The sequence below is a fragment of the Phaenicophaeus curvirostris genome, chromosome 2 (genome assembly GCF_032191515.1).
Source record: "Phaenicophaeus curvirostris isolate KB17595 chromosome 2, BPBGC_Pcur_1.0, whole genome shotgun sequence".
In the NCBI taxonomy this organism is placed as follows: Eukaryota; Metazoa; Chordata; class Aves; order Cuculiformes; family Cuculidae; genus Phaenicophaeus; species Phaenicophaeus curvirostris.
Window position 1 is genome coordinate 58,108,956 of NC_091393.1, and position 25,535 is coordinate 58,134,490.

The 25,535-nt window shown below is 41.2% G+C and overlaps 1 protein-coding gene across 7 annotated transcripts in view; it reads right to left on the reverse strand.

Moving 5' to 3' along the window:
• UTRN (utrophin) overlaps positions 1-25,535 on the reverse strand; it is a 366,380-nt gene that overhangs the window by 118,910 nt on the left and 221,935 nt on the right. For all 7 annotated transcript variants that reach the window (XM_069852165.1, XM_069852164.1, XM_069852167.1 and 4 more), the window contains one exon: positions 8,962-9,134. In XM_069852165.1, the coding sequence (XP_069708266.1) occupies positions 8,962-9,134 (173 nt within the window). The remainder of the gene's footprint in view (positions 1-8,961; positions 9,135-25,535) is intronic.

Below are 25,535 nucleotides of genomic sequence, written 5' to 3' on the forward strand. Positions count from 1 at the left end.
GTACTTAGTTTGTACCAGTAAATAATTTCTTTCTCCACACAGGTGATGGAGAAAAGATAAGTCCTTTTCAGTGTAGTTTGACATCAGCTCCGTATCTTCCTGTCTGGTTTCTGACAGAGGAATGAACTAAACTTTACTATCATTTCCTACACTTTTCCTTTACTATTTTGTGCATGGATTTTTATCTTTTTTTCCTGACTCACTATAATTAGCATCTTGAAGCTTTCACTTCACTTCTCATATTACCATCTCAAACGGCATTCAGGTGACTGTTTGGGACTGATATGATAATAGTTGGACTGAAGGGGTGATGTGCTGCAAGGTTAATTTCAAGGCAAGCTTAGGTTTGGGTACACTGGGACCTCTAAGCAATGCCAGGATAGATGAACCAAAAAAAGCTGTCAGTAAAAGTGCATGAGGGTAGGAAGATACAAGGGAAAAATAATCACATTTCTGAAAAGGATAAACTAGCTACATTCAGGAAGAGAAGCCTATTCTCCTTTAAATCATTCAGGAAAGTGCTTAGGTAGCTACTTGGTGGGGGGAAAGATTGAAGTACTTGTTAGAAGAAACGTTTTCCTTCCTACTGTTTTGTGCATCATTATTTCCATTGTCCCTGATTGCTCTCACTGATATCTTTGTCTCAACACTGAATTCAAGCAAGCTGCTCATAGTCCAGGTCTAAACAGCTGAGCCAACATCCTGTCTCAGCTCTCTTGGTCTCTTTTCAGTTCTTTAAAACGCACTAACCAGAACTACTTTCAAGGCAATGAACTTGTTCTTCCCCTAAGGATGGTGGTAACACCACAGCATATTCATGCACAAGGTACCTGCTTCATGGCTGGAACAGTCACTGTACTTGGCCCCTGAAGCCCCCAGCCACACATAGGGTCAACACTCCCAACATCACAGGGTAGTCTACATACAATGTAGACCTCCCTTCCCCTAGTTTAACATCCCATCAGAAATGCCTTCAGAAATAACAAAGCTTCATTGCATATGTGTTACCCTCAGGTGCTGGATACTCAGAACCAGCCCTCCTTTGTGGAAGTGACAGTTACAACTCCCTAATAATCAGTCAGACGAGAGACGTTGCTCTCATCTAAGCCAAGACAGCTCATATTTGAATGAACAGTTCTGTTGCTAGACTCAAACTGCTACAAAAATTAACCATCTTTATGAATTTCCAAGAGCAACCACAATTACTATGTTGAGATCTACAGCTTTCACAGAATCACAGAATAACCAGGTTGGAAGAGACCCACCGGATCATCGAGTCCAACCGTTCCTATCAAACACTAAACCATATCCCTCAGCACCTCGTCCACCCGTGCCTTAAACACCTCCAGGGAAGGTGACTCAACCACCTCCCTGGGCAGCCTGTGCCAGTGCCCAATGACCCTTTCTGTAAAGAATTTTTTCCTAATGTCCAGCCTAAACCTCCCCTGGTGGAGCTTGAGGCCATTCCCTCTTGTCCTGTCCCCTGTCACTTGGGAGAAGAGGCCAGCACCCTCCTCTCTACAACGTCCTTTCAGGTAGTTGTAGAGAGCAATGAGGTCACCCCTCAGCCTCCTCTTCTCCAGGCTAAACAAACCCAGCTCTCTCAGCCGCTCCTCGTAAGACCTGCTCTCCAGCCCCCTCACCAGCTTTGTTGCTCTTCTCTGGACTCTCTCCAGAGCCTCAACATGCTTCTTGTGGTGAGGGGCCCAGAACTGAACACAGTATTCGAGGAGCGGTCTCACCAGTGCCGAGTACAGAGGGAGGATAACCTCCCTGGACCTGCTGGTCACGCCGTTTCTGATACAAGCCAAGATGCCATTGGCCTTCTTGGCCACCTGGGCACACTGCTGGCTCATATTCAGTCGGCTGTCAACCAACACCCCCAGGTCCCTCTCCTCCAGGCAGCTTTCTAGACAGACTTCTCCTCGTCTGTAGCACTGCATAGGGTTATTGTGCCCCAAGTGCAGGACCCGGCATTTGGCCTTGTTAAACCTCATGCCATTGGTCTCCGCCCAGCGGTCCAGCCTGTTCAGATCCCTTTGCAGAGCCTCCCGACCCTCCAGCAGATCAACACTTCCACCCAGCTTAGTGTCGTCCGCAAACTTGCTCAGGGTGCACTCGATGCCTTCATCCAGGTCATTGATGAAGACATTGAACAGGGCTGGACCCAGCACTGAGTCCTGGGGAACCCCACTTGTCACTGGCCTCCGGCTGGATTTCACACCATTTACCACCACTCTCTGGGCCCGGCCATCCAACCAGTTTTCCACCCAGGAGAGTGTGCGCCTGTCCAGCCCAGAGGCTGACAGTTTCTCAAGCAGAACGCTGTGAGAAACTGTGTCAAAGGCTTTGCTGAAGTCCAGGAAGACCACATCCACAGCCTTTCCCTCATCCAGCAGCCGAGTCACTTTGTCATAGAAGGCGATCAGGTTAGTCTGGCAAGACCTGCCTTTTGTGAACCCATGTTGACTGGGCCTGATCACCCGGTTCTCTTGCATGTGCTTCATGATAGCACTCAAGATCACCTGCTCCATGACTTTCCCTGGCACTGAGGTCAGACTGACAGGCCTGTAGTTTCCTGGGTCCTCCCTGTGGCCCTTTTTGTAGATGGGCACAACATCAGCCAGCCTCCAGTCCAGTGGGACTTCCCCAGTCTTCCAGGACTGTTGGAAGGTGATGGAAAGGGGTTTGGCCAGCACATCCGCCAGCTCCTTCAGTACCCTAGGGTGAATCCCGTCCGGCCCTATAGACTTGTGGCTGTCCAGTCGGGCTAGCAAGGCACTGACCACCTCCTCTTGGATCACAGGAGCCTCATTATGCTCCTCTAGCTCCTGGGTTTGTACACAGACGGAACGACTCTCCTTACGACTAAAGACTGAGGCAAAGAAGGCATTAAGTACCTCGGCCTTTTCCTCATCCCCTGTTACTGTTGTCCCTTCTGTGTCCAATAGGGACTGTATGGTCTCCCTAGTCCGCCTTTTATTATTTATATATTTGTAGAAAGATTTTTTGTTATCTTTCACTGACTTGGCCAATCCAATTTCTAGCTGAGCCTTAGCCCTTCTGATTTTTTCCCTACACAATCTCACTTCCCTCCTGTAGTCCACCCAAGAGGCCTGTCCCTTCTTCCAGAGGCCATAAACATTTCTCTTCTTCTTGATATCCCTCAAGATCTCTCTATTCAACCAAGCTGGCTTTCTCCCCTGCTGGCTTTTTTTCCGGACCACGGGGATGGCTTTCTCCTGAGCTGCTAGGACCACCCTTTTGAAGAGCTCCCAGCCCTCCTGGGCTCCCTTGCCCTTGAGTACTGTCTCCCATGAGACTTCACCAACCAGCCTGCTGAAGAGATCAAAGTCTGCCCTCTGGAAATTTAATGTTACCGTCTTGCTAACCACCCTCTTCACTTCACCTAGAACAGAAAATTTTATAATCTCATGGTCGCTTAGTCCTAGGCGTCCACCTACCGCCACATCCCCTACAAGGCCTTCTCTGTTCACCAACAGCAGGTCCAGGAGGGCACCTTCCCTGGTTGGTTCATTCACCAACTCTGCAAGGAAGTTGTCTCCCACGCACTCCAGGAACCTCCTAGACTGCTTCCTTTCTGCTGTGTTGTACACCCAGCAGATATCAGGCAGATTGAAGTCTCCCACCAGAACGAGAGGCATTGATCTAGAGATTGACCGCAGCTGTTTATAGAAGAGCTCATCTGCTGCTTCTCCTTGGTTGGGAGGTCTGTAACACACTCCCATCACAAAATCTACCTTCTGGTGGGCTCCTCTGATTTTGACCCACAGGCACTCAACCTCCTGATCGCCACAATCCATTTCAATGGAGTCCAAGTCCTCCCTTACAAAGAGGGCTACCCCGCCTCCTCTCCTACCCTTCCTGTCCCGCCTGAAAAGCTTATACCCCACCATAGCCGTACTCCAGTTATATGAGTTGTCCCACCACGTTTCCGTGATGGCAACGACATCATAGGCCCCTTGCCCTACGACAGCTTCCAGTTCTTCCTTCTTATTCCCCATGCTGCGTGCATTGGTGTAAATGCACTTCAGCTGAGCTGCCGAGCCTTCAGCCCTCCTAGAGGGAACAGGGTTCGTTCCCAACTGCCTGGTAACTGGAGTAGTTAACACCAGAGTGCCTGCATCTCCCTGAGCACCCCGAGGTGTGTTCTCCCCCACTTTTTGTGCGGTGAGGTACTGGTGGTCCTCGCCCGCGCACCCTCTCCCAATCACCAATTCCCCACATCCAGGCTCGTTCCTGTCTAGCCTGGGCTCAACCCCCTCCCCCTTCACATCTAGTTTAAAGCTCGATTTATGAGCTTGGCTAGGTTTCTGGCAAGGGCTTTAGCCCCCCTAGGAGACCCATGTGCCCCGCCCTTAGCGAGAAAGCCTGGGGGTGCGTGAGCCCCCCCATGATCAAAAAAGCCAAAGCCCCTCTCCTCGCACCAGGCTCGGAGCCAGGTATTAATCGAATTCTTCATCCTGGCTTCCCCCTCCTCTCTATTTAGCATTGGGATGGAGCAGAATACTACTTGTGCCCCAGAGCCCTCCATCATTCTCCCAATGGCCTTGAAGCCATTCTTGATGGCTTTGGCCTTTTTGTTTGTTAGGTCATCATTACCAGTTTGGACTACTATCAGAGGATAGTAGTCTGTCTCGTGGACCAGGGAAGGAAGTTTTCTAGCTACCTCCTTCCCTGATGCACCCGGTAAGCAGCAGACCTCTCTGTGGAGCGGGTCCGTTCTGCAAATGGGTCCCTCTGTTCCTTTTAGGAGGGAGTCCCCTACAACAATCACCCTCCTCTTCTTCTTGATGGAGGATGTTTTTATCTTTTTCTGAGAATGGTGCAGCCTAGGGAAGGATTCTAGGCTGTGGGAGCCACCATCCTCATCCTCAGGGCTGGGTTCCACCTGCAGCACCTGGTACTTGTTCGCCAGGGGGATCTGGGGCTTTGCTGTCTGGGTGAGGGGAGCAGGTTTCCTTCCTCTGGCAGGAACTTGCTGCCACTCCCCATCTCTTGTTCCCCCAACCCTGCAGTTTGCAGGTGGATGATGTTCGGACACCCCAGCCCCAGCAGGCTGCTGAGTTAGTGAGAGGGCCCTGCTCCACTGGTCAATCTCCCTCTCACACTCCCTGATGGTCCTCAGTCTCTTCACTTCCTCTCTTAGCTCCTTCACCATGAGAAGGAGTTCCCCCACTCGAGCGCAGCTTTCACAAGTGGGGCCAGGACCAGAGGCACGAGCCGGTGTGGGAGGGGGGCACTGCCTGCAGCCCAGGGTCTGGGTAGCTGCATGCACCCACTGTGGCTCTGTCTGGGTGGCAGCATCCACCCTGCCTGCTGCAGCACACGGAGCAGTTTTAACCTTCTGCCGGGTGGCCACCATGGTCTTCAGTGTCTTCTGCCTATTCCCTAGGTCCTCTCTGCGCCCTGCCTTCTTGCCCTGCCCGCTCAAACTGCCCCACACCTCTTTGCCACGCTCCTCGTCGCCGTGCTCCAGGTGGCGGTGCTCCCAGGGGCGCAGTTTAAATCTCCCGCGGTAGCTGCCGGGACCGCCCCCTCCCGTCAGGCACCGCGCGGGACCGGCGTGTGGGGCTGTCAGGACCCCTGCCTGTTTTTGTTTTTTTTTTTTCTGGGATTTTCCCGGCTCCGGGAAGCTCCCACCGCCTCAAAAAGTCCACCCCACCACAGAACTCACCGTCCTGCTGCACACATTCGATAATGAAAGTCTGTATTTGTCATGATTTGTTACTATACCTAGGGCATTTAAGCAGCTCTCACTTCTAAAAACTGGAACTCTCTGAGGCTTCAAGATTCTGCTCTAATTATTTAGTGGAAACCTTGTATACAAGATGAATTGTAGCTTTGTAAGTGGGGGGAGAAGGGAGGAACCCCTGCAACTAGTTACAGGGCAATTTAAGCATAACTCACTGTTATTTTAACATACATTGTAATAATATTAATAGTGAAAAATGTAACCTGATATTAATGTGAGTGATGTGGCATATGATACTAGATTAAATGCATTGTAATTTACTAATGAGTACCAATGTGCATGCCAGATAATGACAGTAGCAAAACATCACTAGCACATTGTTTCAAAGTCTAGTGCAAGCTAAACTTGTAGGACTGGAGCACTAAGGGCTACAGAGGAAATAAGCAAGGCTAACAGGGACTTTGCAATTCTCCTCTGAACACAAAGGGAGTTAACCTCTCTCTTGAACGGTCAGAAAGACGCTGTGGCGGGAGGGCAGGGAACAACAACATACAGAAGAAACTATATGGCATCAGCTTGGATTTTCCCTTAATGTTATCCTTCTTAGTTTATTGAAGCAATGCAGAGTTCAGGATTGTGCTTAGCACTAGCTGGAACAATATTCCCCAGCATCAACTACATAGTATCCAGAAGCACTCCTAAGGGAATCCTGGAAGAGCCTGAAAAACACAGAAGGCCCCTCCAGCTGACCAGCCTGAGAGCACCCCTCCTCCACCCAGACCAAATAAAATCATCCAGGAGAGCAGGATCTCTGACATAACACCCCTTCTGTTGACCTGAGAAGCTCTCTTCACAGCTGGAGGCCTCCTCAGCTTTTGCTTCTGCTATGGAAGTAACACTTGCCCTGCTGAGCAACAAGGGAACACATGGAATCAAAAAGGTTACTGGGTGGTCTAAGTATAGAGAATCCTCCTCTGTTTCTCTCATACTTTTAGTTCTTCCCTCCTCCAAACACTACCATCGTCACACCTCCTGCACCAAGAGAAATGAATCTCTCAAACATTTGGCCTAAAAGGCAGACCTGCACAAATCTGCAGCTTTGTTTTCTTCCTAGGAATAAGATAATAAAGAGAGAAAAGGAAAGAAGCGTGAATAAGTCTATGAGTAATTTCGAGGAGAGATATCATCCTCTCAGGTGGTGTCCGTAGTCACTAAAAGTACAGGTTAAGTAGTTTGCAAGTATTTAGAAGTATATTGTGGGTGCTTCTCTTTCAGTTTGGAACTCCCTTTAGCTACAGTAGCAAGGGAGTATAGTCACAGTGACTAGCATCATCAGCTCTGAGGAACGAAGTGATAAAGAAAAATCTCATGCTGTCCCTAAGGAAGAGCAGTACTTTCAGCAACTAAAAAGTAACATAATCAGAATGTACACATAGCTGAAAATATTGGAAAAACAACTTAGAGAAACTTTAATTTAGAAGTACTATCCCAAGCTAAAACCAATAACAAAACAATCAGATTTTTCAATCATCAGTCCCAGCATCTAACACTGTTATATGCTGTTCTCACAAGACTCATCCATACAGTTTTGTTTTCCAACTCATCCCTGAAATAAGGTACACCAAGAAAGTAAAAGTTGAAGGCAAACAGCTACATCAACACACTGACTTCATATCAGTTCTATGCTTTGTTATTTCCCTATGAAGGCTTTCATCACCCTTGCGTGAGATAGAAAAGTGAACTGCAATCAAAGAATAGGGCAAAATACATGAACTCAGAAATGCTACGCTGCTTTCAGTGGTGACTGTGATTTGAAAGGTTAATTTACTTCTCTCATATTTTCTCCAGTATTCTCTTACCTGCCTATATTCTACTTGTACCTCAGTGATATGCAGCTCTGCAGCACTGCAGGTACCAGCAGAGTAATACAAGCATCAATGCCGCCCGCTAGGATGCACATGCCATAATGACATAGAAGCGAAAAGATGGGTCCATATTCAGAAGACCTGGTATTTCTACTTTTTTGAGCATTCACTGCACAATTGCTGTCTCTGTATTACTGCCTTGAAACTCACAGGTGGCCAGGGTAAATGGCTTAAAGGCCTTTGGTTTTTGGCAATCAACTTCTCTCCAATTATGATCAACCTCAGAAAAGGCCAAGCAACTAAATTGCTCTTGCTAGAACTCCACAGTTGCTAAGTTACTACCTCATAAGCATGTTTTTGTCTTTCTTTTGTGTTGACTTATTTGTGAGAAAAGCTCATAATAGCCCAAGTTTAACAGCTCTTTCATTAAACCACTTGTACAGTGCAGACAGTCTCTGCAAGACCCCACATAAAACTGCTTGGTTCCTCTGTCTCTCCCTATTAGCTTTCATGGAGCTGATTTACTTGTTTCACTTAACTGTTTAGCATGTTAGTGACGGGATAAGTGGAGATGAAAAGTAAATGTTCACATTTTCCCCTCAATCTTGTGCTTTTCAAAATCTTGTGCCTGAATTCAGAGCTCAACACATTTTTCTGGCCTTTGGAAAATTCATATGAATGCTTAACAGTGTTCTATTCTATTAAAAGAATAGTTCGCTTTAATCGACAAGTAAGCAGTTGCAATAAAAGCTCTAGAAAGTCTTTTCTCTGTAATTAATTTTAATACGGAATTTTATGCACGTTAATGAATATGGTAATATCTGCTTCCAAAATGACATCCCAAAGATTTTAACAATGACTACACTTGAACAGTCAGTTAGCTTAGCACTGGTAGGGTAAAGAAAAAACTATAAAATGCATTCCTTGATTAGTATGTATTCTAAAACATTTCTTAACTGAATAGCAGCAAAAGAAAAACAATTACTACCAATATGGCTCAAGACACTTAAGATGCATGTCCTACCAAACTATTCATTTCAGTGGTAAAAACAATAAACCCCTGCTTTCTCCTCATAGTAACTGTGGATTCACAGAATTACTTCATTGAAACTGCTATCTATTTGCAACAAGGAAGGATTCAATATAGTCTCTGGAAAATTTAGTACAGACTGGCAAGTTACAGCTGCGCAGCCCTACAGAGAGAAGAGCAAGTAGTTAAGCCTGCATGGTGAGCAAGCGTACCAAGTTTATATATTTGGGTTCAACAGTCCTTTACAGAAGAAAACAGAAATTTCACTTCACTGACACGGTCATATTTCTCAAGCTTTTTAGAAGACAGCAACCGTTCCGCATTCATGTCTTGGTGTTTTCATTACTTACCTGATATTAGCTGATTTCGCCTTCAGGTCATTCCAGCGCTGGTTCATGTCATCAAGCCGGTGCTGGAGCACAGCAGCTTCCTCAGAGTTTCCCAAGGCTTTCACCATCTTCTGTCTGTTTCCATCAATGCTTTTAAAGATATCATTGTGGGCATCAATCTCAGCTTGGATGTCCTGAAATATCAGCAAGAAAAGTCCAAACACCTTAGCTATTTAGGCAAAGGAAGGGAGAGCTTATTCTCATTAGCACTCCTAAGCACCAGTACGGAGAATGTAGTCTGACTTTCTTAGGTGAATGAAAAAGAGTCAACCTATTAACATTGCAACCCTACTATCGTTGCTAGAAAAGGAGTTTGAAAATCATCCTTGACACCTGAAACAGGACTTAGAACTACAAACACTAAGTTTTCTATGTGTTTTTGTAACACTGAAGTCAACTAATTTGTCTACTGTTCTGCCATGCAGTTCACACTGCAGCATTTGCAAATGCACTAGAAATCATTTCCGACTCAGACACTACAGATTCAGCCTTAGCCATGTTGTCTCTTTCCATTGCAGCAACCTTACAAATCCCAGTGAAATTCAAACTCTGTGTAGTGCTTTAGGTCATACTCAATGAAAGATCTTAACTACAATCTATGTCCTTAAACTAAATGACTACGGCTACCACAAGCCCATTTTCACAATTCAACTACTGTACACAATGGCCTACAATTTATGGAGAGGTAGACATAAACCAGCAGATTTTGTTATAATCCAAATTTCATAAAAAGTACTGAAAATAAAAAGAAGTGATTGTGATTTCAATTCAGTCTACTCATTTCTTCTCTGCTTAGAAATGAAACATCTCTGATCTACTATCTGTCCGAAGAAACATTACAGGTGTTGTCTTTGTCTAACCAAGCACAGTATTATTTTAAAAACATATTAGAAGAGGAAATAAAACTTTCTGCATCACCACCAATGCTTTCTAGTATCCATATGTCTATATACACTCCAACAGAGCAATGTAAACGTGTGGAGAGGCAGGAGGTGTACTAGATGCCGCAATAGGATTAATCAGCAAAAATTGTGACAGGAACTTGATGCAGTTGTAAATAAACTTCTTTCATGAAGGAAAAAATTCAATAACTAAAATGTCTTAGAAGTTTTTATTCTTCCAGACAACTCAGTATTCTCCATCTGCTCCCAGGAGCAGGAAAGGAGGGGGCTCTTGTACCTCCCCATTCTCAAGGTGCAGTTCTGCATGTCAGAACGGCTGCTTGCACATCTACAAATGATAGTTGGAAATAGCAGAAAAGTAGCTATAAATTTGAGATAGTAAGAAAGGTTTCTTCAGCTAGGGAAGAAAGCAAAAAAATCAAGGATACAGCTGGAGAACTCAGGGGAGGAGAAACAAAGAGGGAAAAGGGGTGGGAGGATGAGGTGAGAGGGAGGCATCAACAAAGATCTAGTACTCCAGCTGAGCTACTATGTGACTTTGGACGGCTACCTTTTCTTTGCCCTGAGTTTCAGTACTTTAAAACAGGTTAAAATACACTTTTGCTGTCTTTTTTAACACTTTTTGCTGTCTTTGCTGCATTCAGTCAATCTCCATTGATTCTCCATATTGTTCTCCATTGTCCTCAATGTGGCAAAAAGGGATAAAAAAGTTGATTATCCCTGTTAAGATTGCAACTAAAAATAACTCTCATAAGAGTTAAAGCCATTTCAATGTTTCAATACTTTAAAAGCAATTATAAACAATTCCCTGTTATCACATGGACACTCCCATATCCAGAGTCACAAGAGCAACATATTGTAGGATGCAGGAGAGAAGAGGAAAAATAATAATAATTCTGTTGCTTTTGCCAAAAAAAGGGGGAGGGGGATAGAAGCATGAAACATCATCATTGTTCTTATCAAAATGAAAAGGGACTCTAGAACAGAGTGCTCTCAGTGCATGCAAAACAAAAAAGAAAAAGGTGAAAAGAAGAAGAAAATAAAGTAACCTAAAGAAACATACACTGCAAACAGGACTTCGTCCAAAAGAAATTCATAGTTTTTAAAATGTAGTTACGTAGTTTTATCAACCTTTTTTTTTTGAGGTATTACTATAGAGATGCCATATTTTGCTAATTTTGTAAATATTTATGTGCATACATCCATTAAACAGGATTGATATCAACAATTGTTTACATGCCCAAGTGTTTGCAGGATTAAGGTACTAAATTAACATAAAGCTCTTTAAGGAAAGAATTCATCCTATATATATATAAATCAAGGTGTGAGTTTCAAAGTTTTGAAACATAGAAAGGAGAAGTAGTAACTAGGTTGACATTTATATATCTACTTCAGCCTAGTTGGGCTATCAGAAGATTGCCACTTTCCTTAAAAAGCTTTTAAGAACTAAGATCAAACTGCTGCCCATCTCTTCCACTTTGGTCTAGTGATTTCAAAATCCTCTTATTTCCATTCTGAATCTTAGCCTTCTCTGCTTCTCTTCCTTTTAACCCCTCTCATGGCAGATGATTTACCTGCAGGACTCAAACTTTCATTTTATGCTTGGATCTGATTTTAACGCTTGTCTCTATAATAAGAAACCTACTTCAAGCTTTAATTTCAATAAAGTAAAATACTAAGTTATCATATAATGACAACTAAAGAGTAAGTGTCTCTAAAGAATGTATAAATACAGTATGTGACAGTCAATAATGCTATAGATGGCAATTCTGAAAAGGACCCAAAGACATAGCTGGCTCCAGTCAGAGTTGCTACTGGAACAGCCCAAAGGCAGACTGGAATGACTTGCCCAAAGTAGAAGAAAACACATGACAAGGATTTGAACAGAACCAGAATTTGTGACTCCAACTTGAAGGTCAACCAGCTATCAAACGTTTTCTCCTTCTTCCCCTCACTTAACAGCTGTAAGCTTATTCTAAACTGTTACAACAGCAGACATAACTGTCCTTTGGAAACCATTAACCTATTAAAGGGGGGAAAAAAAGAAGTCCTTTACAAAGACTGAAAAGACCAACCTACTCACCCCCCTAAAACACCAAACCAACAGCATTCCCATGACAATGGGCATTCTAGTGCCTTTTTTTCCAATTATGAGTCCAGAGGGCCTCTAATTAACTCTGCAACCCCACAAGCTGTTAGCATATTAACTTCCCCCCATGTTTTGTCAGATTTTATTTGTTCATTCCATATTGATTGCCATTAATACAGGCGAAATATTTTCCTCTTTAAAGGGCCTAAACCTTTCTGTTGAAGGTAAAAACACAACAGCTGAGAGAAAACTCCACATTTCCACACCAAAATTAAAGTGGAAGAAACGATGCATTTTATAACATGTAAAATGTTAGTCTATTCCATTCACACAATTAAGACTCCTAAAGCACTTAGTTTTATGATACAAAGATCTAAAACAAGGAAGTTATTTTATTCTGCAAGGTAAATAAACAGATGTGCTTATAATACTGCAGTTTCTATCATCAAGATAGCTTAAATCAAGTTTTTACTATGTATGATGACACAAAAGTTAGACTCTTACAGAAAAAGTCAATAGCATTCTATACCAAAAGATAACTTAATGGTTGTTTTTTTAAAAACGGTTAGATACAGGATTTATCAACATTTCACTCCAATGCCTTTTAAACATGCTACACAGCAAATTCCTGTATTACATCCAAATTTTTAAGTATTTCTGTTTATTGGGAACAGAATTCCACCAAATTTTTCTAAATATCTGACTATAGGGCAGGGATGGCACATTATAGTACACAGACCACGGGTGGCAAGAAAATGTAAGAAATGGATTTACAGGTCCAATGCTGATGCTGTGCCTCAAGACTGGCAGCGTTTTGTTTTGGCAAACAAACTGCTATGTAATTTTAATCCCTAGGTACAAGCCACAAAACAGGCAAACCGCTGTGGCTTTTAAACCACATGAAGATCTTAAGATGAGTTAGTAGGGTTGCGGTTGACTCCTCATGAATGAAAAATAACTGGAAAAAATGCATTTTCCCCAGCGAAGGTTACCCCTGGTCTACTTTGCCAGGACAATTTTATACTTCCACCCAATAAAAAACATGTCTGTGACTGGAACAGGACACTAGACTTGATACACGTACAAGAATTGGAAGTCCCACAAAAATGATCGCTAATGGCCTTCTCAGACAAAGTTGAAGTCAGCAAAGACTGCACTTGTCTCTTTTAGAGGTCAGGAATAAAGATGATGACTGCTTACCAAAGTATATGCAGGAAACTCTTCCAGCTGGAACAGCTGGAACAAAAACGTCAATGACAAAAGAACGTAACTGTGAGCCACAGACATCAGCCAGAACATCTTTCTCTGAGGTCTCACAGCAGGCAGCAAGGGAATGGGTATTTTTTTTTTTTTTTTAAATAGTATACTGTTTAGTCTATATTGAACCAGATATATTTTACCTACTGCTGCCAACCACCTCTGGGAACACTGCTGTGTCAGATGTTCCCTTTAGCCTCTGCTTCACTCACAGGTTTTCCCTTTTTGTGACTTTTAAGGACGAAGTAAGAATTGGGGCATGATACAGGTGTATGAAAGTGGCCATTGTGAAAGGTAAATGAGACTTATTTCTTCCTTACAAATGCTGGGGGCAGCAGGGAGGGAGGTATGCTGTTGTAAAAAGAGACAATTGAAGAAAAGTCTCTGAAGAATCCAGGTACTCATCTAAACCAGGGAGTCTCCCCTCTGGTGTCAGAGGACAGTCACAACCTTAGAAAGGCTCATCCCATGTAGTTTTCAGAGGCCTGCAGTGGCAGTTGCTGTAAGCAATCAGTTTATAATCAATTTGTATTCAGAAAAGTACTACACATGCAAAACCCCTGGGCATAATTGCCATTACCATAAATCCTCCAGTGGAAGGAGCGTGTATAAAGACAGACATTAAACCTCTCTAAAGCATAATACACAAACCACACTGGGTAACACTAAAGCCACTGTGACAATAATGTAAGATCAAAGCGATTCACTCAAGCAATTGGCTTTAGATATGACAAAAATTTAATTACTACATAAGCTCTCAGACATTTCAGGAAGAAAAGAAAAGTTGGGGGAAAAAACCACTTTGGGATATTTTTCATATCTGATATTCAGATGCTTGGACTACCAAAAGCCTTGCACTGACACTTCGAGTTTCCAAAAAGCTGTCTTGACTTGCACTTAAACCTAATGGATAGTACCTTAACAGGTGTCATATGGTGTGGGTAAGGACTCATTTCATCACAAGAATGATGATCACAAGAATGATGAGGAAGGATGAGAATGCCAGCCCGCCTTTGAGCACACTTGCGGCTCTGTCACATGGCACTGACCCAAAATCTGAGGGGCATCATAAACCCATTAATACTAATTCCAGCAGTCACATTACTGCAACTGAACAAAGCCAAGGTGTCCATGCCCACTCCACTGTAACATGACTCTGGTTTTGCATAGAGAGGGAACACCATGCAAGCTTCTGCAAATGCCATCTGGCTTCTGCATTACAACCATAGTAACAAGACTCATAATTCTCTCCTTACAACATATACTAATGAATCCAGAAAGTTCAAGTAGTTTGCAAGCCAGGATCACTCTTGTAACACTGTTTCTCCTGGCAGTAAACTCCACAAGTTAAAAAGAACAGGATGGGTGTGTGGGGAATCATGAAAGGAAGAGATGAAGCAAGGGAGGAGGGGAAGTTGCTCAAGGAAAGCAAAAAAAAACAAACACCAACAAAAAAAAAAAACCCAAAAAATACACTAAAAGAAACAGAAAAAGAAAACTTGCTCAGATAAGCACAAATTATAATTTGTGGTTGAAGTTCACCACCCAAGATGTTAATTTTCTTCTTCAGTACCATAGCATCCTCCTACATTTCAGCACATTTACAAATTTCAGCACAATAGGCAACAAAATGACTGAGTTAGCTTCAAGCTAAAAAATACAGAAGAGCTGCAAGACCTGTAAATTTTGCTTTTGTTGAGAATTGATCAGTTCCTTTGAGATGAAGACATTGGAATATACAAAATCACAGGGGAGATGCAAATGCCAGGTCTTCTATAATATGAACATTAGAAACACTGCTTTCAAAACTTGTGTCTTAACCATGTCATGAAGCATCTCGAAGAGTCCAGGCACATGTCCTACTTTCTAAAGGCTACCAGCAACAATTACAGCAGAACAGAGAAGCCCAGCTGACAAATTGGGAGCAAGAGTGGATAAAGTCATCTACACAGTGAAGAAAAACTGTCACAAATACTGTTACTACTACTTTTGGAGCGGTCAGGCTGGTGGGATACTGAACAGTATCTGCCTTATTAGGTCCAAAGTTTGCTACTGTAGGAAAGTAAAAATAAGAGTTTAAAAGATCCAACAAACCCAAATCAGTTACAAGTCTTCCAAGGACCAAGGTTTATTATGATTCTGAAATTAGGTAAAATCGTTATACAAACCCAAAAGTAAACAAAAAAAGGGCCTAATTTTATTTTACGTGACTTTTAGGTCCAGTTAGTAATACCCATTATACTACTATTCAGTGCTGATTTGTATTTTAAGAAAGCAAACAAAACATATTGAAGTTTATACCTTTGGAAAAGAAAAAGGCTTTACAATCTGCTGTTCTGTTTTGTGACCACAGTATTTTACATTTTTCATCTCAATGTGTAAATAAATTACCATCTATTTTGTTACAGACTCTGGTCTTGCAGGAAGAATGTTATTAAAAAAAATAAATAATATAGACGCAAAGCCAAGCATACGAACATACAGTCCAGGTTTCATTAGAAGTGCTGACAATTAGATGAAAACAATTTGGTTTTGAACAGTCTCATGTCTCTTGCTAATCAATTCAATTACTGCAAAACCAACCCTCCTGCCTCCCAGCATTACTGCTACCAAATGTTCTGGTAAAGCAAAAAGTAACTAGCTTGAAAGAATAGAAGAAATAATTGGAAAGTGGCACATTCGTGGGAGGTAATTCTAGTTATAAAAGCCATCATGAGATTTTCCAGTTCAACTAAGATAAGATTCAACTAAATTTAACAGCAAACTGCAGAGTACTTCCTTTATGTAATTAGTGAAGTAAGGTGACAGACATCCCAGGAAGTCTCCTTATGCTCTTGACTTAGCAAAACAGAAAATTCTCTATCATTTCCTTTGGGAAGAAAAAAACCCAAAAGCACAAACCCAAAAAACCCACTATGATCGGAGTAAATGCTCTAAAACTAATCTTGTAGGGCCGGCAATGCAGATGGGAAGAAGCAGTAGGCTTCCACATTTGAGAGGCAAACAGAGGTCACATGAGCACCTTAACAGCAACACAGAAAGCCTCCCAAGCTTAACATCAAGCTGTCCTATTTATTGGATACTTTTCAAAGGCATAACCTTTTCCAAAAGCATAAGCATATGAAACTCATTATCATACCTTTTCAAATTTTGCCAGCAACTCACGTAAGCTGAAGTTCAGGCCAATCATCATCAAGCACCCCGGAAGCCTACATTTTCCTGCTGCATGTCGAAGACAGGTCTAGAGCCTTCAAAAGGTTTTTCTTTTCCCACCTATAGTGTCTTACAACTTTCCACAAGCTCCTGCACGTGTCCCTCTCTCAGGCTGTGCTTCCCCGTGGGCAGTTCATGCAATGTCATTGTTGCAGCCTTCCTGCCCCTGCTCCTTCCGACAGCTGGGCACCTGGGGACCAGTTGCTGACACCCGGCAATGCTCCTTGCAGGGTTAACCTGCTCCCATAGCACAGTTTGGCTCTCCTTGTCTTCACACCTGAACAGGACCACCTCCAGCTCACCTCCACAATGACCTGCAGGCTCCAAGTGCTTCTTGAAGGCCTCAAGCTCAATGTCCAGTCTCAATTACCCCAAGTAAGAGAAGCTATACTTTGCTGGTATATGACTGATGCAGAGGGTGGGGAGCAGGACCAAGTCCTTCTGTCTTGCTCCACTCAAGAGAAAAAAAAAAAATAAAAGAAAAAGGAAAAAAAAGAAAATCCACCAAGAAACTTCTGCTTATAGAAAGCACCAAAAGACAGCTTTTCAAAGAAGTTGAAATGAGATGAGGCAGACTTCAGCCTAGGAAACACGGCAGCATGACCAGACAGGAGGCCACCTCTCCTCTCCCTTCCTTCTTTGCAGCTGGCCACCAGTGGGCTGGTGTTGCTATGGCCATAACCAAGCCACCTCCAGCCCGCTTCGCTTTGCCCAGGGGATGATGCACTGCAGAATAGCCAAGGCCCATTAAAAGAAATCTAAGAAGTCACTTCCTTTGTCTAAGCAAAAAAAAACCCCAAAATTTCCAGCACATGGTCCTGCTGCAACCTCTGCAGCCTTAGCTGGGGATTACCTCCTTTGGTCCTGGCTGCTCTGACAGCCATGTGGTAATCTATCTCCGGTATTTGTTTATTATTGTAATCGGCATCCTCCCTTCCAGCAGCCCTGGTTCTGCTCTGAAGCCAAGCTTACTCCCCCTTCCTGGAGGCCTCCTCACTGGAAAACCACTGCCACCCCTGAGGCTGCACAAACCCCAGACCAGAAACCCTCACTCGCCCCTTTTCCTTCCCCTTGAAAGAAAAGGAAGCTATTTAGTCACTGAACAGGTTTTGGAGCTGGAAAATCAATGCGTGCTCCACAAAGCTGACACAGACCTGCTGCTGCTCATGAGGGCAGACCCAGGGAGGGCAGATTGTTTTCATAGGAACCTTTGCTCGCCAGAAACCCGACACCCCAGGGTGCCCACTAGGAAATCACTCCATTTCAAGCCATTCCTACTGGAAAACCTGTGTGCCTGGGAAGGCTTATTTAAGCTACTATTTAATGCTTTCCATACAACCACACATTATTCAAATACCAAAAAGAGTTTCAGTAATAGTTGCCAGCAAGTCAGAAAATTTATAACTAAAACCAAACTAAAAACTCATCACTTGCAAAACCCATTATAACTTACTCCTATGACATGTTGGGAATCACATACTGCTGTTGCTTTCTTAATAAATTGGTCAGCTGTCATTTGAAGTACCAATAAAGTCACCAATGACAAAATCGTCTTTAAAAATATTCTCAGCTACTGGATTACATTACACTACAGCCAGTATGGGTGGGGATTTTAAGAATAAACTCTGGAGAAAATAAATAAATATTGGCAGTAGCAGGATTTTTGCTTCTTTTTTTTGTACTTTGCCGCATGTCTGTATGTTTATGTGGGCGTATTACACAAACTGCAGAAGTGCTTGCAAAATAAACTGAGAGAAGTTTTTGCAATAAGGAAGGCAGAACTAAGCCAGCTCTACTGCACAACTGACAGGTCAGCACAAAGTGACTGAATTTATTCCACTGCTTATGGTAGCCAAAAGCCCAATTATTAATGCAACAGTATCTAATATCATGTTCACACACTCTTCTTTTCTAAACTAACCACTTACAGACAGAAAAACATCCATAAGATTGAGAAAGTAAAAACATCCTCCAAGACATTTAACTAAAATTTCTATTTGAGAATCTCTCCTTTTTTTTTCTTGCAGGACAGACACAAAGTAGGGATCCTGATTCCCATACACAGTAAGGCTTATTTCTGCAGCTCTTGCAGAAATAAACCCTGCAAAAATAGGAAGAAAACAGCATTTAAATCCACTTCAAGGGTACTAGTGCATATAAAATGAAAATGAGTATCAGTCTGGATTCATAACGAGGCTTCATAACTCCAGGACTGTATCCAAATATACAACATTAATTTCATATTTGTTCTCAGGATCCATACTTAGATAACTTGCTTCCCAATTTTCTGTTACTATCAAAAAATCTTACATTTTAGATCTTTCAATACTATTAGATGCAAATGTAAATACCCACTGAGGTGAATAGGTACTATTTTGCTGAATTCTATCAAAGGTAACCAAATATATACATAAATACAACGTTGGACCAATGCTTGCAATAAAACTGCATTGAAAATTGTACTGGATAATACGAAAGCATACTGCAATACTTGACAAAGTCTGAATTTGTAGAAGAGAAAGCAACTGAAATAATCTCTACCTTGCCATATATTTCAGAGAGCCTGTACAAAGTCAGCAGTTCATAGACATGACAATGTCTATGTAATCTTCAGAAATACAGCATATATTAAGACAACTTTACATTACTTATTACTACTAAAATTTTCCTGATCAGCTTTGTCATTGTTTTCCATAAAAATAACTCTCCATCCATCGTTGGCAATGAAAATGGTGTTTTAAAATGGAAACTACAGATCACATACAGACAAAATATTTAAATGCTAGAGTCCAAAGAAATTTACATTCCAAGGGTGTAAGCCCTCATGCAAAACCAGAATCTTCAGCTGAAAACAAGCAGAATATCAACAGTGTTGATGGGAATTTAAGACAGTGGAGATGCTGATGCATTCAAGGCACTGCCGCAGAAGATTGTGTGCAATGGAACTTCTTGTTAAAATTTGTATTAGCACAGTTTGGTGCATTTTCTCATGTCTTAAATAATAACACAGAACTGGATGAAAATAACATAACCAGCTAACAGCACTTCATAGCCCTTAGTAATGTTATTAATGGCAGCGTGCACAATGCAAGGACCATCATATAAAACCACTCTCATCAGTGGCAGAAAAAAGGAAGATCTGCATAGCAGCCTGGGACACACAACTACAATCACATTTGCTAGCACAAATCCACATTAGGAGTGGATTCTGAACTGCACATCCTGCAGATCCAGGGTTAAGAGCCTCATAATTTAGCAAGACACTTAATGCAGGGATTATAAAACTAATAGCAGAATTGTACATCTAAAAATTTAGAACTATAGGGATTCAATTATCACCTTCCCCCTCCCCTCCAACATTTTATCAAGTATAAATCCAGAAGTAACTGAATGTTAGGCTACTGCAAACAAGTGAACCAGCAGAATCAATGAAACCAAAACTAGGCAAGGAAAAAATGTTATTCCATTGCCTCTGGAAGGAAAAATAACTCTGCAATGGTCTTACACCCACCTCTAAAGCTCACTTTCAGAAAAGAAAAGTCTTTCAGATGTTAACCTGCAAAACAAGATTAAGTATGTGCAAGGACACTATAAAGAATTTGCTTCATACTCGAGATGATGTGCAAAATTGCACTAAATTGGTCACACTAAGTACAATTTCACTTAATAATACAAATGAAATAAAGAAGAAAAGTCTGGGGTTTTTTCTAGAAGAAAAATGGAAAAAAACCCAGCAGCTAGAACCTTAAGAATGAACGAATCAGGTAGTTTATACACTAAGAATACCTCTATTTTATGTGACTCACAACAACTAGTAATGACAATAAAAAGAAGAGTGCTCCCTTGCATGACCCAGATGTAAATGACACAGAGGTCAAAAGGTGGTTACAGTAAATCAATACATCCTGGTTTCACTCAAGACATGCAGCTTCAGGCAGGAACACACACACAAAAAAAACTCCAAAAAACCAAAAACAAACCACTCGTTCAAAAGCACTGTGGAATTTTCTCCTGCCTTGCTAAATAGCTAGTGTCAATCTGATGAGACCAGGTGAAAGAGCTGCCCTCATCCTTCCACGGCAGGTCAGCATTTACTATACAGAGTTAACACACAGGTCCAGCAAGGTCAGTCCGACACTGATGCTCATTATCAATTGAATCCAACACCAGGGTTTCACTAAGCAGAGGTCTTTCGGAACAGCCTTGCTGATAATCTCTGCCACAAACCAAATCACTCAAGCAACACAGTACCCCAAGAACCAAGATTTCATCAAGATAGATGGACAAAACAAGCTCGTGCAATAAAAAGAAACACATGGCAAGATAAGACAAAAGTCATATAAATATGATTGCCTAAATTATTAGTTAGGTATCTATTATAGTCATGACTACCAGATAGATTACGAATTACATGAAAGGGTTTGCAGAGTTCCTAGAGCTTAGAGTCAATGTACTGCACTGTTAAACTTTCTTCATTTCTTTCTTTAAGACAAAAGGGTATTCACAGTTTGCCTTGAAGAAAGTATTTTTACATGGATCAACCCATCCCTTCTAGCAGTCTGCCCTGTGCAATATCTACCATATTCAATGACTGAGTTCTGCATTAGGTAAGCACAGAAAGACTGTGGCCTTCCTCAGAAAAGACTTTAAATCTCAACAATAAAATTCATTATGATGCCAGATGGGATTACGTAGTCTTGGTGACAGGCAATGTTGCGCTGCCATAAAATATTAGTAAAGGACTGTGTATTTCGGTGATGGCTCGTCCCTGCCTCCTCCTCCCTTATTTTTAACTGGTTTGGACAACACATGGCTTTCAGTGTTACAAATCAACCATGTTTTTCTAACATTTTGGACCCAAATACAAGTTATGTGTTTTGATATCTTTGAAGTTTCCAGAAGCACGCAGCCCTACAAGCAGAATATTTAAAAAATACTTCTTTCTGGTTTTGTGTTCTGAGTATCTCATTCTTGGAGTTTACCTAAAAGAGATTAGAAGTCAAAGGGAAGTATGCATGGAAGTACCACCATGGCATCTACTTTACACATTCAGCCATTAAAAAATTTACTGCATGAGAGATTGAAATTCCACTTGCAGGACGGAGCAGAAAGAAAGGTTTTAATCCTGACCCTAACTGACAGAATGAGGGAGGCAGCATGGAATATAGTTTTCATGCCAGGCAGGAAATTCATCATCAGGTGTTACTTCAAAGTTATTAATGGTGACTAAATAAAATGTTCCTATTGGTAGACAGTTTACAAAGAGTTCACTGGGAAAGCCTCCTCCTAAGAATGTTAGCTGCCTTGCCTCCTTTTCAGATATATGATACTGGCACTTGCTTGCAACAATCACACTGGAAATCAGAAACCACAAAGCTTATAATGGTCTTGATCTTCAATAGCATCTTTAACTCTGCTCTCTTTGCGCAGAAAGAAAACAAATGTCTCAAATGTACTTATTAACATTTTCATTAGAAAGGGTTAAACTGAAAGCGGGGTGACAGCCTAGTGGCAATATAACATGACAGACTGCCAAAGGAGCACAAAGGAAAATATTCTAGAGGTAGCATTAACTCACACCCAGAGTAAGCATTCTGTTCCCCAAGTTAAAAGCATGGGACTTTCAGTATTTCAGCCCAACCTGGAAACAGAAAATTCATTAAGATTTTCTTGACTGCTGTGAGAACAGTTTTCTAGCTCCCTGACAACTTAGTCCAAAAAACCCCCTCATTAAATCCATGCATAATACATGGTACAATTAAATACACTTCTTTAAAATAATTAGCTACACGAAGAAGGGCTTATCTATGTATTTATTACTTGGTAAAGGATACCCACATCACAAGATACTAAAACTGACCAAGGAAGAGCTGATTAATTCAGCAGTTTTCAGACAAGTACTCAATCCAAATAGTCAAAAGACCATGAAAATTCTATTTTAAATTCAGAGTTTATCATAAATAATTGACAGAGCATCTTAAATTCTACAGCACGGACTCAGTATCTGTGGCTTAAAATCACATGCAAGTAACATATTGCAAACTCCTCCTACTTTACTTTTAAGCAGTGATGTTAGACTCAAGTACCTAACAAGGATACCAAGGTGCCATTGTAGTTATACTACATAATTTGTCATTTTGCCACATTCCTAGGATAAGTACCTGAGCACAACCTTATGACTCAATGAGCCTGTATATTATTTTATTCTCTACTTAGTTTTATATTCCTAATTAACTAAGTGGCCTTATCTTGCAGGAAGGAGAATTACTACCTGGATTTAATTGGTACTGTGGTTTATGATTTTTTTTTGTTTTCGGTTTTGGTTTTTTTTTTTAAAGCCACTGGGAACAAGCCTCTCCCCATCCAATGCAAACTCCAATCTCAGCCACAAATTTTACTTCAGCTGTAAACCTTTTGGTCATGAACTTTTACTTCTATATTTTAATACTAGCCAAGCATTTGCTATATGTAAACAAATGCATTTTTAATTCCTAGCACAAACATCAGCAAGATGATAATCTGTGTTTTAAAAGAAAAAGTATTAAGTATGTAATTTGTATTATTTGAAGGAACATTTTTACTATGAAGTCAGAGCCCTTACAACATTTATAAAGTGTGCTTTTATATCACCTTTAACATGCCATAATGGAATAGCCATAAGACGAGTACTCTTGTGAATATAGCAAATGAGCATGTACTAAATAGTTCTATCAAACTACAGGTCAATCTCCTAACAAGGCAAGAAATACCAATGTTTACCATTCTAATTTACCAAAAAGCTGCAGTCTTTTTTTGTTTTCCAAGTTCACTAAGAAATATCAATAACCCTGAACTACAGGGATATTCCATTAACATTTAATTTAAATCTTTTCATGCTGTGGATACTGCACCAAAGTGGCAACCTTCAGTGTCTCACCCAGGGAACTGAACTTTTTGCTGTGAGTGGATAACGAAAAGTAGTATGTAATGGAGGGCTTACTTTAAAAGGCTTATGACTGATACCATAGGACAACCTTCTCTTCATCTAAATTAATTTTCAAACCACAGGATTAAATTCTAAAAACTGGTCATAAAATTAGGGTTTAAATGTTGCAGCTTAAGAGGAGTATTCATTCTTTTCGCTAACTATATAATGATCCCCTGAGTCAGCTCTGTAGTTATGTAATTTAAACAAACAAATGATATTCCTTTTTACCACATCTAATGTTCAATGATAGCACTGAAGCTGTCAGATATGCCTAATCACTGCTTAGCAACAGCTTAAGGGAAAACAGAAGCAATTCAAAGTTTCAGAAAGTAACCCTCTAAAATGCAGTTGTGGCTTGTTTAATTGAGGTCCTTCTAATTAACTGTATAAAGCTCGTAAGAACAGGAGAAGACTGGAGAAGAGGAACGAGACTACAGAGAACAAAAGTTCCACAGCTCCTGTGTGCAAGTCACAGTGCTGTGGGTGCTGCTGAAAGCAAGTCCATCTAAATAGGAAATAAAAGGGTAAGAAACCACCTTCCTCTCAGGCACATGACAAGTAAGGGTGAACATTTAGTGTATCTTAAAAGCTACAGCAAATGCTTTCCTACACTGTGCTGCCTGTCCCCCAGTACCTGGTAGGCATTAGGATTTCCAAGTTTATAATTGCCTCCAGGCACCCATGTTCCACGGAATACTACTTCCCTACACCGACAACAGTTCTGCTGCAGAAGACGCATAATTGAGCTCTGGATGCTCATATCTGCTATTTTTCTCCTTTTTGAACTTTAATTGATTTAGCACATTTGACAGATCTTTTCCCTGAAGTAAGCTCTCAGTGACTGCTCTGACAGGTGACACCCATCATCTCTACTTCATCCTGAAAAGAATTTGGATGCAGTAATACGTTTGCATAGCTTAAGTATTACAGAGAAATACAGCTACAAAACTAAGGAGAGAAAACTGAAATCTCAACTCATCTGACTGTATTCCATTTCCTAGTATGTATCTATGTCTCTGTTTACCTTTTGATCCACATTGTGTCAATTTTACAGCCAGATGAATACTCTCAATTATAATTATCTCAGAAGAATCTTCTTTCAAGATTAAGCCCTATAAAGGGGAAGTAACTCATCTGGTTATTACTGAACTCAGTAAATGCTTCGCTGACAAGAAAAACAGTTAAGCCAAATTCCATCAATCACATTACCACCAAGTGATTTGGACATAAAACTCCTGCACAATCACAGGCCAGAAAATGAAATGACATCAGACCTGTGATTACTCAGAAAAGAGCTTTGCACCTCCTTGGGAACTTTGTTTCACTCTTCTCCAAAAGGCTCTTCTGCAACAATGAAATCACCTTATACCCTCACTCCAAACTGCTGCTGAAGTTAGATTTGACACTACGATGCACAGCTCAACAACATTTGGCTCTAGAGACACAACAGAATTGGAGACTGTGCAAGAAATATATATTTTAAGATTTCTAGGAAATTCACACTTGATCTTTGGTCATAAAGGCTCCCACGTACCACCTCATGAATATGAAGGTGATCTTACAGCTTAAACATGCTCATAATACTCAATACACTTATAGTTTCTAACTGCAAGATACACTTTAATTCATTTTGTATCTCATCATTTTTTTATTCCTCCTCTTCCTCAGCATCAGAATCTCAAAAGCAGGGCAGAAAGGTAAGGGAGTTGAAGACAATCCTAATAATAATAATCAATGTTAGTAAACAATTATAAGATTGATGAAATGAATAGACCTATTAGCTTTAAAATAAATAGTCATAAATATGCATTAGAGATTAAACTTGTGACAACTACTGATGACTAAGTGAATACATTCTGATACTAGTTGTTTGGCAGCACAAACAGCTTTTAAAACTGTAAAATACAAGTAGCTAATATGCAAATAAACATGACTAAATTTTTCTGGTTCAAAGGCCATCAAGCAGAACGTCAACAATTTTGTGAATGAGAAGGAAAATTAGAGGCTTTAGCATTCACTGAGTTTTCTGTTTATGAACTTTTAAAATAAGTGCAATTTTCTTAATTAGCTTCTCTGTTTTACATCATGCCTATATTTTTTACCTCTA